This window comes from Cebidichthys violaceus, unplaced genomic scaffold (genome assembly GCF_023349555.1).
Source record: "Cebidichthys violaceus isolate CVI_PGR_0920_01 unplaced genomic scaffold, fCebVio1.0.p SCAF_3, whole genome shotgun sequence".
Lineage (NCBI taxonomy): Eukaryota > Metazoa > Chordata > Actinopteri > Perciformes > Stichaeidae > Cebidichthys > Cebidichthys violaceus.
Window position 1 is genome coordinate 8,074,239 of NW_027176483.1, and position 15,430 is coordinate 8,089,668.

Sequence of the window (15,430 nt, forward strand, 5' to 3'; positions counted from 1 at the left end):
CTCAAAATGAAGCAATGTGTATCTGTGACTTCACATCATGGCTTTGAGTTAGAATGTCTTTCTCAGATTGTTTCAATTAAAGACTTTTAATCTATCTCCCATTTTATTTCTTCTATCTGGTCAAGTAAACTTAATGCATATACAATATACCATTAGAAGTACATGTACATGCAATTAAAGCACATTAACCTGTAAGACTGACCCTTGGGTGAACATTTCAAGACTAATTCATACAGTGGAAAATTGGTTCAAGTTTTTTCTCAATTTATTGAGAGATTTTGAATTAATTCAGTGAGTATTATTTTGAAAATTACAACCGGTAAAGCGATGTGATTGTGTCTGTCTTGATGCTGGTGATACTGGCATAGCTGTGAGGAGGAAGAAACTCGTTGGTAACCTGAAAAGTAAAGTGATACAAAAACTGAAAATACTGACGAGAAGTTAAAACAATAATGCTTGAACATGGCTTTATTGGAACTGTACACCGAGGTAAGAGAAAAGCACCATGTTTTTATTTCAATAGAGATAATACAACCTTTATGTTGTTTTACTGTAACATATGGGAACTTTCTCAAGGCTCAGTCAATTTGCAGAGATGTAGAGGAGGCTGGACTTAGTCTAAATGCTCAACTGTTTACTCTTACTCACTCTTTATGACTTGTTAATATAAATATGAACTGTAATGACTTGCTGTTAAATAAGAAATAAATTAAGGTCCTCATAGTTTATTAAGTAGATGTTCACATAGGGAATTGTGTTACATTTACAGTGTTATATGTTTGAACTAGGCTATAGATAAGTTGTTAAATGTTTATCTTGACACCACTGAAATCTTCTCCCTTATAGTACAACAGAGTGTGGATACCAGATGCAGAACATGTGTGGAAATCAGCCGAGGTTATGAGAGACTTTCATTTTGGGCACAATGTTCTTGAATTGCTTCTTGAAGATGGCACTGTAAGTAAAACGTGAAATAATAAAACCTACACATGCAGCTGCAATGGATTTATGATGGTGAGAAGTAACAGCTGACCTGCCTCTTTTATATAACCTGTCACTGTACAGGAGCACCACCTCCCTGTTGACCCGTCAAAACCACAACTCCCTCCACTGCGCAACCCGGACATCTTGGTGGGGGAGAACGACCTCACCGCTCTCAGCTACCTGCACGAACCTGCTGTCCTGCATAATCTTAAAGTGCGATTTGTGGAGTCCAGAATCATCTACACCTACTGTGGTACTGTTGAAACAAGACCATTGACTGTCAAACTGTATCTTACCACTGAATTGTAGTTTGTTGGTGCTCTTGTCTCAGCCTGTGCTGTTTCCTCACTTTGCAGGTATTATACTGGTGGCTGTAAATCCATACAAACAGCTTCACGTCTATGGAGATGCAATCATTCATGCCTACTCAGGCCAGAACATGGGAGACATGGACCCTCATATATTTGCAGTAGCAGAGGAGGCTTACAAACAGATGGCCAGGTAAATAAAAGACTAAATGATCACATAAAGTACAATATACAGTCAACTTATAACTGTACACTTTTTCTCAGAAACCACAAGAACCAGTCTATCATCGTCAGCGGTGAATCTGGAGCTGGGAAAACAGTGTCCGCTCGATACGCCATGAGGTACTTTGCTATTGTGAGCAAATCTGGAAGTAAGACTCACGTTGAAGACAAAGTCCTGGCATCCAACCCGATAACAGAGGTATGATTTGACTGGACCAGGAGCTCTGTACTCACAAGGCAACACATCGCTGCTCTCTCCACGAAACTGGCAAAATGGTCAATGTTTCAGTACTGTGACAACATTAAACCAATATAAAGCATGCAGTGCATTAATTAAGGCAACTAAATAACTAAAAAGACAAAGTTTAAGATAACTTAAAAAGACATCGGATCAACAGAGGTGATTTTCTCTCAGGCAATAGGAAATGCAAGGACCACCAGGAACGACAACAGCAGTCGTTTCGGGAAATACACGGAGATCAGCTTTGACAGGAGGTACCGGATCATCGGAGCGAACATGAGGACCTATCTCTTAGAGAAATCTAGAGTCGTCTTTCAGGTAGTGTATGAGATGAAGGTGTTGTGTTATTTCTTTCTTTTAATATCTGATACATAACAATGATACCCTTGTTTTATTCAGGCAGACAATGAGCGAAACTATCACATATTCTACCAGATGTGTTCCTGCGCTCACCTGCCAGAGTTCAAGAATCTAAGACTGTGTGAGTATTTCTACTGAGGGCTTATTGAGCAGGTTTGAGACGGAGCAGCGACTGTTCTTCATCTGATTCACTTAGAACACACATCTAAGTCTTACAATCATACACATGTTTGTTATTGTATTGTAATACTGCCTGATTATATATTCCTGTCATCTGTAGTGAGTGCAGATAAGTTCGAGTACACCTGCATGGGCGGTGATATCAGTATTGAAGGTGTAGATGACAAGAAAGACATGGAGGAGACTCGAAAGACCTTCTCACTGCTGGGTAAAAAAAAACACCGTATCTGTCAGACTGTAACTTGCTTTTAGTGTGATGTTTACGTTACCGTCCTCTCTCTTCCTCTCCAGGGTTGAAGAAGGACTTTCAGTCAGATGTGTTCAAAGTTTTGGCTGCCATTTTGCATTTGGGAAATGTCAAAATCAGAAACTCTGGAGATGGAAAATCATCAGTTCCTGTGAGTCTCACCTCCCTAAATGGCTTTTTGTCCGCTCGGTTAGATCTTGAAACATTAACCTGGTTCAACACACAACTTGATTTGCATATCTTCCAGCCCGGTGATCCACACCTGGCGGTCCTCTGTGAGTTGCTGAGTGTGAGTGCAGAAGAGTTGGCGTGTTGGCTGTGCCACCGGAGGATCGTTCTGGTGGCTGAGACGGTTGTGAAGCCGGTGCCCGAAGAGCGGGCTGTAAATGCCAGAGATGCCCTAGCCAAGCAGATCTATGCCCATCTGTTTGACTGTATTATTAAGAGGATAAATACTGCACTGCGGGTTGCAGGACAGCAACACGCTTTCATTGGTGTGCTGGACATTTATGGGTATTGCAGATACAGCAATGGTTTTTTTCAGCTGCTTGATGTTTCTGGTCTCTAATGAGGCCATCTGTGATGTGATCCTTGTTTCCTTTGTCCTCAGCTTTGAAACGTTTGACATCAACAGCTTTGAACAGTTTTGTATCAACTATGCAAATGAGAAGCTTCAACAGCAATTTAACTTGGTATGCTTCACCATATTCCTAAATCATTGTAAAACACAGCATGCAAACCTTTATCAGCCCAGGGGGTTCCTCTGTTGTCTTATTTTCAATCAGCACGTGTTCAAGCTGGAGCAAGAGGAGTACATGAGAGAGGACATACCATGGACGTTGATAGATTTCTATGACAACCAGCCGGTCATTGACCTGATTGAAGCAAAGATGGGGATCCTGGACTTGCTTGATGAAGAATGTTTGGTAATTGAATGGATGTGTTGTGAATTTTTACAGTGAAAAATGTCCACTTTTGCTGTGCCTCCTATACATATATGTATTTTTACTTTACAGTTTCCTCAGGGAACTGACCAAAGCTGGCTGCAAAAGCTGTTCAACTACCTCGATGCCAATCCTCTGTTTGAGAAGCCCAGGTTATCAAATGAGGCATTTGTTATTCAACACTTTGCAGACAAGGTGCAGTCTGGTGACCTTTAGAAACCCATTTCCTGCATAACACAAATGTTACTCATACTATTATTCACTATTAATGCTTTTGGATCCCTGACAAATACCTTTTTTAAACTATGTGAGTCTTTTTCCATTAACAGGTGGAATATCAATGTACAGGTTTTCTTGAAAAGAACAGAGACGCTCTATATGAAGAATTGATTGACATTATGAGAGTCAGTAAGGTAATCAAAAGCCCTGTTTTATTTTGGCTTTTATTTTTTTCAATATATCATAGAGGTTAAAAATAACAAATAAAAGGGTCTGTATCATTAAAGCCAATCCATGCAGCTTATTTTTCTTATTTTAACACATTTCTCCTGCTTGCAATTGTTGTCAGTTTCCTTTTCTGGCCAACTTTTTCCGAGAGGAGAAGCAAAGCTCTGTGACCAATAAAGGTGTCAAAGTGAGACCTGCCAGACCTGGAGTGAAACCAACCAATAAACAGTTGAGAACCTCAGTGGGAGATAAGGTAAAAATGTTTGCTTACTGTCGCTGTTCACTGGAGAGTAAACTCCCATTGAAGTTTCCATAATATGCTGTATTTACCAATGCATATAGAATAAAACAGAGTTGTATTTTTGTTGTATTTGTATCCTTTCTCATTAACTTTGTGGTTGACTGTAGTTCTGCAGCTCCCTCTCTTTACTGATGGAAACACTGAATGCTACCACCCCTCACTATGTACGCTGCATTAAGCCCAATGATGAAAAGCTCCCGTTTGAGTGAGTGCTGGTGAAACTGTGACAGGAATCAATCTGTATTAGCCTCAATCATTTGTGCATGTTTGTGTCTGTGGTTTAAGCGAGTGTTTCCTTGTTTGTTTTTAGGTATGACTCCAGGAGGGTGGTGCAGCAGTTGCGAGCGTGTGGAGTCCTTGAAACTATTCGTATCAGTGCACAGAGCTATCCGTCCAGGTGATTCTCTATTACACCGTTCTATATAAGCCAAAAAACAAATCTCCATATGCTCATGTTGTAATGGTTCACATGTTTTTTGTTAACAGGTGGACATACAATGAGTTTTATAGCCGATACAGTATCCTGATGTCACATCAGGAGGCGGACCTCAATGACAAGAAACAGACCTGCAAGAACGTGTTGCAGAGGTTGATTCAGGTTAGCCGCCTCTTTCATTGCCTTTTGATACATCATTGTCATGCATTATTGTGCACTTCATGTTTGTGCATAACTTCCACCTCACGGCTTGATCTCTAGGACCCCAATCAGTACAAGTTTGGTCGGACAAAGATCTTCTTCCGAGCTGGTCAGGTAGCTTATCTGGAGAAGCTGCGTCTGGACCGACTGAGAAGAGCCTGCGTGACCATCCAGAAGCACGTCCGCGGGTGGAGCCAGAGGAGGAAGTACCTGCGCATGAGAGATGCAGCCATCATCCTCCAGCAGTACATCCGTGGAATAAGGACAATCCGGTTAGAGGCATTCACTTGCAGTTTTGTTGTCCTGCATCCTCTTTTGTATTCGTCAGGGTTCTGACATGTGCGCCCTCTTGTTCTGCAGTAAAACAGTGACTGCTGCAGCACTGAAGCGGGGCTGGGCAGCACTGGTGATCCAGAGATACTGGAGAGGTTACCGCATGACACAGATCTTCCAGGTAGTCCGTCTGGCTTCCATCACCATCCAGGCCTTCACGCGAGGTTGGATGGCCCGTAAACGGTACAAGAAGGTCTGTGAAGTTGATTAATTAGTCATTTGTGTCATTTAGTATGATGAAATTACAAATTGTAACCACATGTTATTCATGCTCTGCTGTTTCTTTATTAATTAATTCTCAGATGGTGAAGGAGCAGAAAGCCCTCATTCTACAGAAGTATGCCAGAGCATGGCTGGCACGGCGGCGTTTTCAAACCATGCGTCGGCTGGTGCTCAATGTTCAGCTCTCCTTCCGGGTTCAGAAGCTCAGAAAGAAGGCTGAAGAGCAGGTAAATATGCATCGAAGGTTACTTCAGCTCTGGCTTTTATGTAGAGGACGTCACTAAATCCCTGTATCCCTACAGAACAAAGAGAACCGTGGATTGATGGAAAGACTGACAAGCTTGGCCAACTCCCACTCTCAAACCGTGGACAGGCTTCAGGGTCTGGAGGCACAGCTGGAAAAATCCACCAGCCAGAAGGCGTCTGTGGAAGCCAGAGAGAAGAAAGCGAAAGAAGATGCAAGACTGGTCAGTCTTGAAGTCGATGCTAAAAATCTTTTGTTACAGATTGTTTGTGTCTTCTGTTTGCTTATGAAGCAGACTGTATGAGCCCTTTAAAAAACACAATTTTATTCCTGCTCCAGACAACTGCACAGCTTCAGAAGGAAATAGATGCACTAAACCTTGAAAAGCAGAACTTGGAGAAAAGGTTTGATGCTTCCACCAAAGAGGCCAAAGGTACTAATAGTAGTCAAGATTTCTATGTATGCTACTCTTACTGGAATTTGCACCAAATTTGTGACCAGTTTTACACTCTTACAGAGAACTTTGATCAAATAAAGAGGAGCCTCCTGGAAGACAAAGAGTATGAAACAAGGTTTAGAAAGTGAGTAATGGAAATATACAGTCTACCTCCTTGAGAGCATGGAGCAAATACTTGTTTAGCAATAGTACATTTTGGCTTGTTTATTCAGTTGGTTGATGAGATGATTTTTGGCAGAATTGCAGAGAACAACACTGCGATCCAGAGACAGGACCATGAGAAGGAGGTGGAAACTCTGAAAGAGGAGATTAAGAGATTGAAAGAAGAGAGAGTAGGTCTGCAGAGAAAGATCGAGGAGGAGGGCCAGGTGAACTCTGACCTCCAGGAACAGGTCATCCAGCTCACCAAACACGTCAAGGTTATTCCCGAGCTCCGCAGAGATCTCAACAACCTGCAAAACCAGAGGAATAACATGGACCGAAAGATGAAGCAACAGTCAGAACAAGCAAGAGGTATATGCTTTTACTTATACCTTCTGTTATGAAAATGATACGTTATAGATAAATAAAGACAATATTGTGCTGACGATACCTGAATATCTTTCTACAGCTAAAATCAACGATATTACGAGACAACTTCTTGGTGGTGTTGTTGAGGAGGAGGTTCTTTTGGGGTAACTCAAATATTTTAGGCGTTTCTCTCACATTGTTGTTCCATATCTCATTTAGTCATTTAATCTCACACATTGTTTCTGTGAAGGCTAACTCCAGACGACTCCGAGAAGATTTATGAAGTTGAAGATTTGCTGGCAACATTTGATGGCCTACAGAAAGCGACCAGGTGTCTATTTCTACTGACAACCATAACAATCCCTTCACTTAATGCCATTGTTATTAGGTTTTTTACCTGCGTGACAAACTTGTTCACTCTTGATCCTATTTAACACGGTTCCACCTTTGACGGCAGAATACTAGAAACCCGCCAGAAGGAGCAGAGGGAAAGCTACGAGACACAAGTGGAGGGCTTGAAATTGAAGGTGGACCACCTTCAAAATGAGAACAGCAAGTTGCAAAACCTGTTCCACGAGAAAAGTAATCTCAATGAGAATATTCGCCAAGAAGTGTCCAGGCTCAACTGCGAGAACTCAGTACGTTATTGCATTCTTGATCCTATATTTCATTCCTTTGGATTGATGAGGTGCAGAACCTTCCGTCATTTCCCTTATTTCATGTGATCCACAGGTTATACCGGAGCTCAAGCTGCAGGCTTCAGAGCTGCAGAGACAAAAACAAGAATTGGAGGCCCACGTCGAGGTGCAGGGCAGAGAACTAGCAGGTATTCTGTTTTTCCTCAACTATTTCACCATGAAGCTCTTTTGCAGATTAGAATCTCACCTGTTACTTTGTTGTTGTTTTTTGTTTGTTCATGTCATCCAAAAGAAAAAACTGAGGAGATCACAAACATTCTTCAAAAGAAGATTAAAGAGGAGAGCTCCCAACACAGGTAAAACAACCGGACTGGAGTCTGTTTCTTGATTAAAGAAGTGATGGTCATTTCTGAGTCGGCCTGATTTTTGTTGCTTTTAAGGCACTTTAAGGAAAAAGCTGAAGAGCTGGAGGAGTTGAAGAGGGAGCTTCAGGGCAGAGTTGAGGAGCTGGAAGACGAGAATGATCATTTGAAGAGACAGATGCTGATGGAGAGCGAAGCTAAGAACAAACTGAGACAGGAGACTTCACGGTTAACCGCTGAGAATATGGTGTGTGTGTGTGTGTGTGTGTGTGTGTGTGTGTGTGTGTGTGTGTCCGTGGATATAGAGGGTTACAGTACGATTGTGTGCATGTATGTCTTGTCTGTATGAAAGAGAGAAACAAATTGTGCTTTTCTTTCAGGACTTTGAAGAGCAGCTCGACCAGAAAGACAGAATAATAAAGAAACTCCAGAATCACATAAAGAGCCTCGAAACATCCCAGAAAGGTAGTGCTGTGGTTTGTACACACACATTATAAGATGAATCCACCTGCTCTATGTTCCTCACTTTAACGTCTCCCACACAGCCAAGCAAACGCCTGCACCTGCCATTCCCAAAGATTACCTTGGCATGTTGGAGTACACGAGAGAGGATGAATCCAGGCTCGTTCAAAACATCATTCTGGGTATTCTTCTTCATTTATTTTGTGACTTTGTCAGACTTCCTTTGTGCTAGAGGAAGCATCTGCGGTCCTCTAGATTTTGAGCAGTAATAAATAATAATCAAACTTGCCATATTGCACTCACAGACCTAAAGCCCAAAGGTGTGGTGGTCAATGTGATCCCCGGTCTGCCAGCTTACATCCTCTTCATGTGCATCCGCCATGCTGACTACTTGAACGACGAAGCCAAACTCAAGTCTCTTATGACTGCGATCATCGGTGCTGTCAAAAAGGTCATCATGGTGAGGTTGATTCCCATTCTAGTAGCCTTTATCTCAACTGTAGATTTGCTAAATAAATAATAGTATCATAATATAAGTAATAGTAAAATTCCAAAAGCTATTACTCATGTCCATATTTCAGATTAGGTAGCCTGAATGTTGGCAGCAGTGTAGTTTGCTTTCATTAATTTACTTTGTGATTTTGATGATGTCAAAAGGATAAACAGCTGGGAAAAGAAATGTTGCATGAAAAAAATAAGATGTCACATCAATGAAGAATTAGAATTACAAACATTTGGTTGCTGAAAAGAAATGAAAGCAAGATGACATTTTTTTTTCAGAGTCACCACAAAGACTTTGAGTTGCTGTCATTCTGGCTCTCAAACACGTATCAGCTGCTCAACTGTCTGAAACAGTACAGCGGGGAGGAGGTCTGTATTTACTGTATTTACCCTGGTTGCACTATTATTGTTTTTGTTGAAAATATCATATACATAACAGGCATCTTTTGACATTCTCTTGTCTCCTTGTTGCTTTCTGTTACAAAAGGAGTTCCTGAAACAAAATACTCCTCGACAGAAAAAGAACTGCTTGCAGAATTTTGATTTGTCTGAACACAGACAGATTCTCAGCGACCTGGCCATTCAAATCTACCATCAGTTTGTCTCGGTCATGGAAAAGACCCTAACTCCTGCAATTGGTACTTTATCATCACCATTTTCACATGCAGATTTTGATAGTGTTCATCCTTTATAAGCAACCTTAAATCTGCTGCTTGGCTTTCTCGTCCGACAGTGCCAGGTTTGCTGGAGCACGAGAGCTTACAGGGGATTTCTAGCATGAAGCCGACGGGCTTCAGGAAGCGCTCCAACAGCATCTATGAGGACTCAGAGACACACACCATCTCCTCCATCATTCAGCAGCTCAGTGTCTTCCACTCCACCATGAGCCAGCATGGCATGGAGCAGGGACTCATCAACCAGGCAGTCAAGCAAATGTTCTTCCTAGTTGGTGCGACCACCCTCAACAACATCATGCTCCGCAAAGATATGTGTTCCTGCAGAAAGGGAATGCAGATCAGGTCTGTGGTTGTGTTTTATGAGAATAAAGACAATTTTGTTACGCAGACAAAAATGAGTTCATAGCTTTTGTTTTGTTTAGGTGTAACATCAGTTACCTGGAGGAATGGCTGAAGGAGAAGGAACTGCAAAGCTCTAATGCTATAAATACTCTGAGGCCGTTGTCTCAGGCCGCCTGGCTACTGCAAGTCAACAAGTCCACTGAAGGCGACGCCAAGGAGATCACGGAAAAATGCACTGAGCTCAACCCTGTTCAGGTACTTGATGCATGCCACACATGGCATCTTTGTAATATTGGAAAAATCCAGCTTAACACCGAAACAAAACTTAACTTCAAATTTGCAGATTGTCAAGATTTTGAACTCCTACACTCCCATTGATGATTTTGAGAAAAGGGTGGCGTCGTCATTTGTTCGCAAAGTTCAGGTGAGCTTGATTGTTTAGTTTTCTAATTTTAATGTAACACTTTTCTAATTTAAAGTACACTGTAATGTCATGAAATCACCTGCCATACTTGCACTTGACTAAATATGCCAAGTTTCTCCTTGTTGCAGTCATTACTACAAGATCGTGACGGGTCCAGCTCACAGCTGATGCTGGACTCAGGCTATCGTTTCCAGGTCACGTTCCCTTTCTGCCCGTCCTCGCAGGCTCTGGAGCTGCTGCAGGTGCCGAGCAGCCTTCACCTGGGCTTCCTAACCAGGATCTGACACAGCCAGCCTTCAACCTCTCACTCCTCATGACTGATTCATAGTCCGGCGACTTATGACTGCAATATACTGTATATATGAATATGTGAACACTTTAAATAAACAATGAACACAATATATTTAAAATTGAAGGCTAAGATTTTTGGAATTACAGTGGTCATTTACCCCCAACGCACCAAAATCCAAAAGAAAATAATTTGTATTTTCATATTTTGCAAATTTGTTGATTAGTCAATCTACAGAAAATAATCATGAGTAACTTTTTTTTGTAATTGATTAATAGCTTTATTTTACAATCAAATACTTCTCTGGTTTAAGCTCCAGTGTGAGGATTTGCTGCATTTCTCTGCTTTATATCATTAAAAACGAAATAGCAGTTAGTTTTGGGCTGGCTTAAAGGTAGCCAAACTTAAATATAATGAGTGTAAAATAAAGAAATATGAGCCAATTAAATACCCATCAACTAATTACATTACCTCAGTGTGATCAAAAATGAACTCAAAGTATTTTGAATCATTAGCTCAGAACAGGAGCTTATATAGGGTATTAATATATTTGTTTAAAAATATATTTCTTGTAACAGCTGTTTGATTTGAAAACACATTTACTGAATAATAGACTTTGTTGAAATAACTGGCTTTATATGTTCGAACACCTCATTTATCTGCTGTGTTTTTGCATTACGGCCAAAAAAAAGGGCCACCAGGGTTGCTGATTGCTTTGTTTAGACGTATGCAAAATAAAGACAATGTATTACTTACAATCGCAGCGTTAACCTAAAACAAACAGAGCACAGTACACTTTCTCTGTCACAAGTCTATTTCCTAAACCATAGACAAAGAAACCATATAATCCATCTGTATTCATTATTGCTTCCGCCCAGTCAGCCACACCTGTACCAAATAACCCTCCTAATTATTTTGAACCTCTTGCTTAATTGACAGCGGCGCTACGCCACCAAGCGGTGGGAGGTTTAACAAAACAATAACAAAATGGCTCTTACAGGTAGTTTGCATAGCAGTATTGTGTTTTCCATGTCGGCAGTATTTAAATGCATTATTCAGCGGTAGAGTAGTGAGGCTGCTGAGGATGCAGCAGCATCACCAGGATGCAGGATGCAAGATCCTCCTCCTCCTCCTCCTCCTCCATTTGAACACTGGAGGAGCATCTTCTCCCCGTGACGTCATGACAGCAGCATCAGCTGTTAGCTCTGCTTCAAGCCTTTTCGCTGCCGATCGCTGCCTGCACGAAGGAAATATATGAGATCCCCTCTAGTCCCTGAAATGGCGACACAGGAGGTACAGCTGAATGAGACTCTGTCCCATCTCAAAACGGAGTCAGAGACGCTGAAGACGAAGCTGGAGGAGGAGAGAGCGAAGCTGCACGACGTCGAACGTGAGTGCTTCTGAAAATGGAGCGGCCTCGAGCCACCGCTGCGTTTACACTGTGACGAGACAAATAACAGTAAATGTCTCAGAGACGAATGTATTGTAGCGGGAGGACAAATGTTGCCCGTTTTACAGGGACGTGAGTGTGTCCGAACTGATTATTGACCCGATTGGCTCGACGTTACCTCCAGATATTTAACAGGCGACTTAATAAGCAGTGTGTTTGTTTGCTTCCCCATTTTTAAAGCCCACTGCTTCCATCTGAATTCTATTCTATGTGGTGGTTTAGTCCAATCACATATGGCAGATGTTAAATAAGATGTTGGAAAAGAAACCTAGAAACAACCTTTGTAATGCATGTTTGAGAATTATTATTATTATTATTATTATTATTATGAGACAGATAAAAAAAGATTAATTTTAAAATAGTCCTCTATATATTGGAAGCCCACTTTAATCCTTATTGCTAATGGGAATATTAATCCAGCGTGTATCCAGTAGAGGGTTTAATGTAGTGTGTGTGTGTGTGTGTGTGTGTGTGTGTGTGTGTGTGTGTGTGTGTGTGTGTGTGTGTGTGTGTGTACACAGTACATCAAGTGGCAGAGAAGGTGGATGGGTTGGGTCAGTTTATCATGAAGACCAGAAGAACTCTGAAGGGACATGGCAACAAAGTTCTGTGTATGGACTGGTGCAAGGACAAGAGGAGGATCGTCAGCTCCTCACAGGTCACACACTTTACGCTCCTGCTCACTTAAATGCTTTTAGCCCAGTGTATGAGTGCATGATTTACAGTATATGTGTTTTTATATTGTACTTGTTCTAATCTCTTTGCAGGATGGAAAGGTGATTGTATGGGATGCTTTCACCACCAACAAGGTAACTTTCTCTTTTCTAACATACATGTATATGGATGTGAATAGCTTCTAAAATAGGGTTTATTAATACTATTGGTGCATAAAACTGCAATAAAGTGTACCTTTTTGTGAATGTTGCAGAGGGAGCCTTTGTATAGAAACATCATCTATCGAACCACTAATTGAGAATTTCACTCTGTCCAATATCATGTAGAAAATCAAATCATGAGGCAAAATAGACAGGAGGAGACGTGGAAGATTTCCACACCAACAGGATATATACAGTGTGCTATGGTGCAAAAGATGCTATTTCTCATTTTAATGAATGAGGACGAAGGGGACGGGACTTCAGAGATTTCTATTAGAGTTGAACATTGACCACAAGAATGTCTAAAATGTATTTAAAATGCCAGTTTTGTTTTATAAAGTTTCTGCTTTTGGACAAATGCTACACTGCTGATGTGTAACAGCCTAACGCTTCCTGTTCTGCTCTAATTAATTGATTCTAATGAATTTGATTCATCTTGGTGTCCTGATGCGGCTCATGCAGCTTTGTGTTTTGATATGTATTAGGAGCATGCTGTGACAATGCCTTGCACCTGGGTGATGGCCTGCGCCTACGCCCCCTCCGGCTGTGCTGTAGCTTGTGGGTGAGTGTCTTACTGTTCGTGAGGATCCAAATGTGGCGCATCATCTGTTTGGGTTTCTGTTCTCTTTTTGTGAACTTTAGTCATTTTCTTGTCACAAGGGGCCTGGATAATAAATGCTCGGTGTATCCTCTCTCTCTGGACAAGAATGAGAACTTGGCTGCCAAGAAGAAGTCAGTGGCCATGCACACAAACTACCTGTCAGCCTGCAGCTTCACCAACTCAGATATGCAGGTGAGATCATCGACCAAACACAAAAACACAGGCACCAAAAGCAATTTACCCCCAATTTTACACTTTAGGCTCCTGCAAACAGGGTTGTTTTTTTTCTAGTCATTGCTATCTCTCATTATTAATCAGAAATCACTGCCTTCAATGTACCCATGTAAGGAGCTCCCCCACTTTGTTAATAATTCACAGCAGCCAGTGGCTCCTGGTTTGATGTCCTGGTCACATGATGTTTCACACGGAAAAGACAATCCATTTATAGCCGTGTGTTAGCCCACATAGACTTTTACTGATCTTCAGAACAGACACTATTCTTCCTCCTCATCGTCTGCTTGTGTTAAAGATCCTGACGTCCAGTGGGGATGGAACATGTGCATTATGGGATGTTGAGAGTGGGCAGCTGTTGCAGAGTTTCCATGGACATGCAGCAGACGTGCTCTGTCTGGACCTGGCCCCCTCTGAGACTGGAAACACGTTTGTTTCAGGGGTGAGGACACCTTTCACTACAGCTTATTATTATTTAAATTTCACTAGTTTACTTCACACATTTGGGTCATATTCTGCATCATTCTGTATTTTTGCAGGGCTGTGATAAGAAGGCCAATGTGTGGGACATGCGTTCAGGACAGTGTATTCAGTCCTTCGAAACTCATGAATCAGACATAAATAGTGTGCGGTAAGTTACTGTCAATTGTCAATTTTAAATGATAATATTTTTAATTCATCCATCAGTGAGAAATATGCTGATATTTTAATATCCTCTATGTGTAAAATGTTATGTCTTGTAACATCTTTCAAGTTAATCTGATAGTCTACTGCACAGTGTCTTTATTCATACCACCACTGGGAGTCGCTAGAAGTCAGATATAATCACATCCTACACAAGAGAGGTGTTTGTTCCTAACTGTCTGTTTCTTTTTTTAATAGATACTATCCCAGTGGAGATGCATTTGCGTCAGGCTCTGATGACGCTACAGTAAGTAATCAGATATTTACCACATGAAGTGTAAATGGAAACATATTGAAAATAACTTTAACACCCAAACAATGACCTTCATTACAGTGCCGGCTGTATGACTTAAGGGCAGACAGAGAAGTGGCTATTTATTCCAAAGAGAGCATCATATTTGGGGTCTCCAGTGTTGATTTCTCTCTCAGTGGTAAGAAATATACACCTCAGTATTAGTCTGGTTATTCAACCAAAAAGCAATTAATTACCAATCAAATATAAGAATACTAATAATTATTGATAATAATGCAGAGTTTAAAGCATTTATGTTTTTAAAAAAAAAAAAATCTTTCAGGACGGTTACTGTTTGGCGGCTACAACGACTACACCATAAATGTTTGGGATGTTCTCAAAGGAACACGGGTCTCTATTCTGTTTGGACATGAGAACCGTGTCAGTACACTGCGTGTTTCTCCAGATGGGACGGCCTTCTGCTCAGGTTCCTGGGACCACACTCTTCGGGTATGAGATGTCTGTTCTTAACTTTTCAAATGTGAAGTGACCTTTTTGTTGATATCTTGTAATGTCTGCTGTTTGATTTTTCCAGATCTGGGCTTAATGATGAAGACACAGAGGATTAAATGGTAGACAGACCTACTGAAGACACACCAACGTTTCTGTTTGCTAGAGTACAATCACAGAGATAGAGACTCAGTTTTGGTTGTACATAGGGCATATCAATAGCATTGTATATACTCCAGTCTCATGGCCACGGTAGATTTACATATTTCAGAGAGTAATTAAACCAAATGGCACGCTTGTATTACAGTATGGTTGAAGAAAATTGCACAGAGGTACTTATGGTTACAACTTAAGATGTAAAATGTATATTGCAGAACAAACATTGGTAGTGACTAGCATCAGTCTAGGATAGAAGTGACACAATAAAGTGATGTGTTGTATGAGCCCACATAAAGGACCTTACTTGTTCATTTATTTGTTGTTGTTTTTTTTGCACAAAAAATAATGGAGGAATG

General features: G+C 41.1%; 2 protein-coding genes across 3 annotated transcripts; both read left to right on the plus strand.

Moving 5' to 3' along the window:
- Positions 1-384: 384 nt before the first annotated feature.
- myo5c (myosin VC) lies at positions 385-10,442 on the plus strand. 2 transcript variants are annotated; one of them, XM_068722423.1, is made up of 40 exons: positions 385-489; positions 847-957; positions 1,066-1,237; positions 1,341-1,485; positions 1,557-1,713; positions 1,930-2,073; positions 2,155-2,236; positions 2,396-2,503; positions 2,587-2,693; positions 2,790-3,055; positions 3,153-3,234; positions 3,328-3,468; positions 3,559-3,681; positions 3,816-3,899; positions 4,055-4,186; positions 4,342-4,439; positions 4,545-4,631; positions 4,721-4,832; positions 4,932-5,143; positions 5,232-5,397; positions 5,507-5,653; positions 5,729-5,893; positions 6,010-6,103; positions 6,188-6,251; positions 6,366-6,640; positions 6,738-6,801; positions 6,888-6,968; positions 7,095-7,275; positions 7,370-7,463; positions 7,568-7,631; positions 7,716-7,884; positions 8,018-8,102; positions 8,183-8,281; positions 8,405-8,559; positions 8,880-8,969; positions 9,088-9,238; positions 9,334-9,619; positions 9,700-9,874; positions 9,963-10,043; positions 10,172-10,442. In XM_068722423.1, exons 1-40 carry the CDS (start codon positions 463-465, stop codon positions 10,325-10,327), a joined length of 5,232 nt encoding a protein of 1,743 aa, XP_068578524.1. In that variant the 5' UTR covers positions 385-462; the 3' UTR covers positions 10,328-10,442. The 2 variants fall into 2 exon arrangements, with proteins under 2 accessions (XP_068578524.1, XP_068578523.1); XM_068722422.1 differs by having other exon boundaries at positions 3,153-3,468.
- A 954-nt stretch (positions 10,443-11,396) lies between these two features.
- On the plus strand, positions 11,397-15,389 carry gnb5a (guanine nucleotide binding protein (G protein), beta 5a). The gene is made up of 11 exons (XM_068722458.1): positions 11,397-11,722; positions 12,304-12,440; positions 12,550-12,591; positions 13,143-13,219; positions 13,318-13,450; positions 13,788-13,931; positions 14,029-14,120; positions 14,372-14,420; positions 14,508-14,604; positions 14,749-14,915; positions 15,001-15,389. The coding sequence occupies exons 1-11, from the start codon at positions 11,587-11,589 to the stop codon at positions 15,010-15,012; spliced, it is 1,086 nt and encodes a 361-aa protein (XP_068578559.1). The 5' UTR covers positions 11,397-11,586; the 3' UTR covers positions 15,013-15,389.
- The last annotated feature ends 41 nt before the right edge of the window (positions 15,390-15,430 follow it).

What these genes read in the sequence shown, in the direction of transcription:
- gnb5a (XM_068722458.1), top strand. Translation starts at nt 11,587, where the DNA reads ATGAGATCCCCTCTAGTCCCTGAAATGGCGACACAGGAGGTACAGCTG. An exon ending in ATGCTTTCACCACCAACAAG is followed by an intron (nt 12,592 to 13,142) that starts GTAACTTTCTCT and finishes GATATGTATTAG; the next exon opens with GAGCATGCTGTGACAATGCC. An exon ending in GGCTGTGCTGTAGCTTGTGG is followed by an intron (nt 13,220 to 13,317) that starts GTGAGTGTCTTA and finishes TCTTGTCACAAG; the next exon opens with GGGCCTGGATAATAAATGCT.
- myo5c (XM_068722422.1), top strand. Translation starts at nt 463, where the DNA reads ATGGCTTTATTGGAACTGTACACCGAG. An exon ending in ACATTATGAGAGTCAGTAAG is followed by an intron (nt 3,900 to 4,054) that starts GTAATCAAAAGC and finishes AATTGTTGTCAG; the next exon opens with TTTCCTTTTCTGGCCAACTT. An exon ending in GAGGAGGAGGTTCTTTTGGG is followed by an intron (nt 6,802 to 6,887) that starts GTAACTCAAATA and finishes GTTTCTGTGAAG; the next exon opens with GCTAACTCCAGACGACTCCG.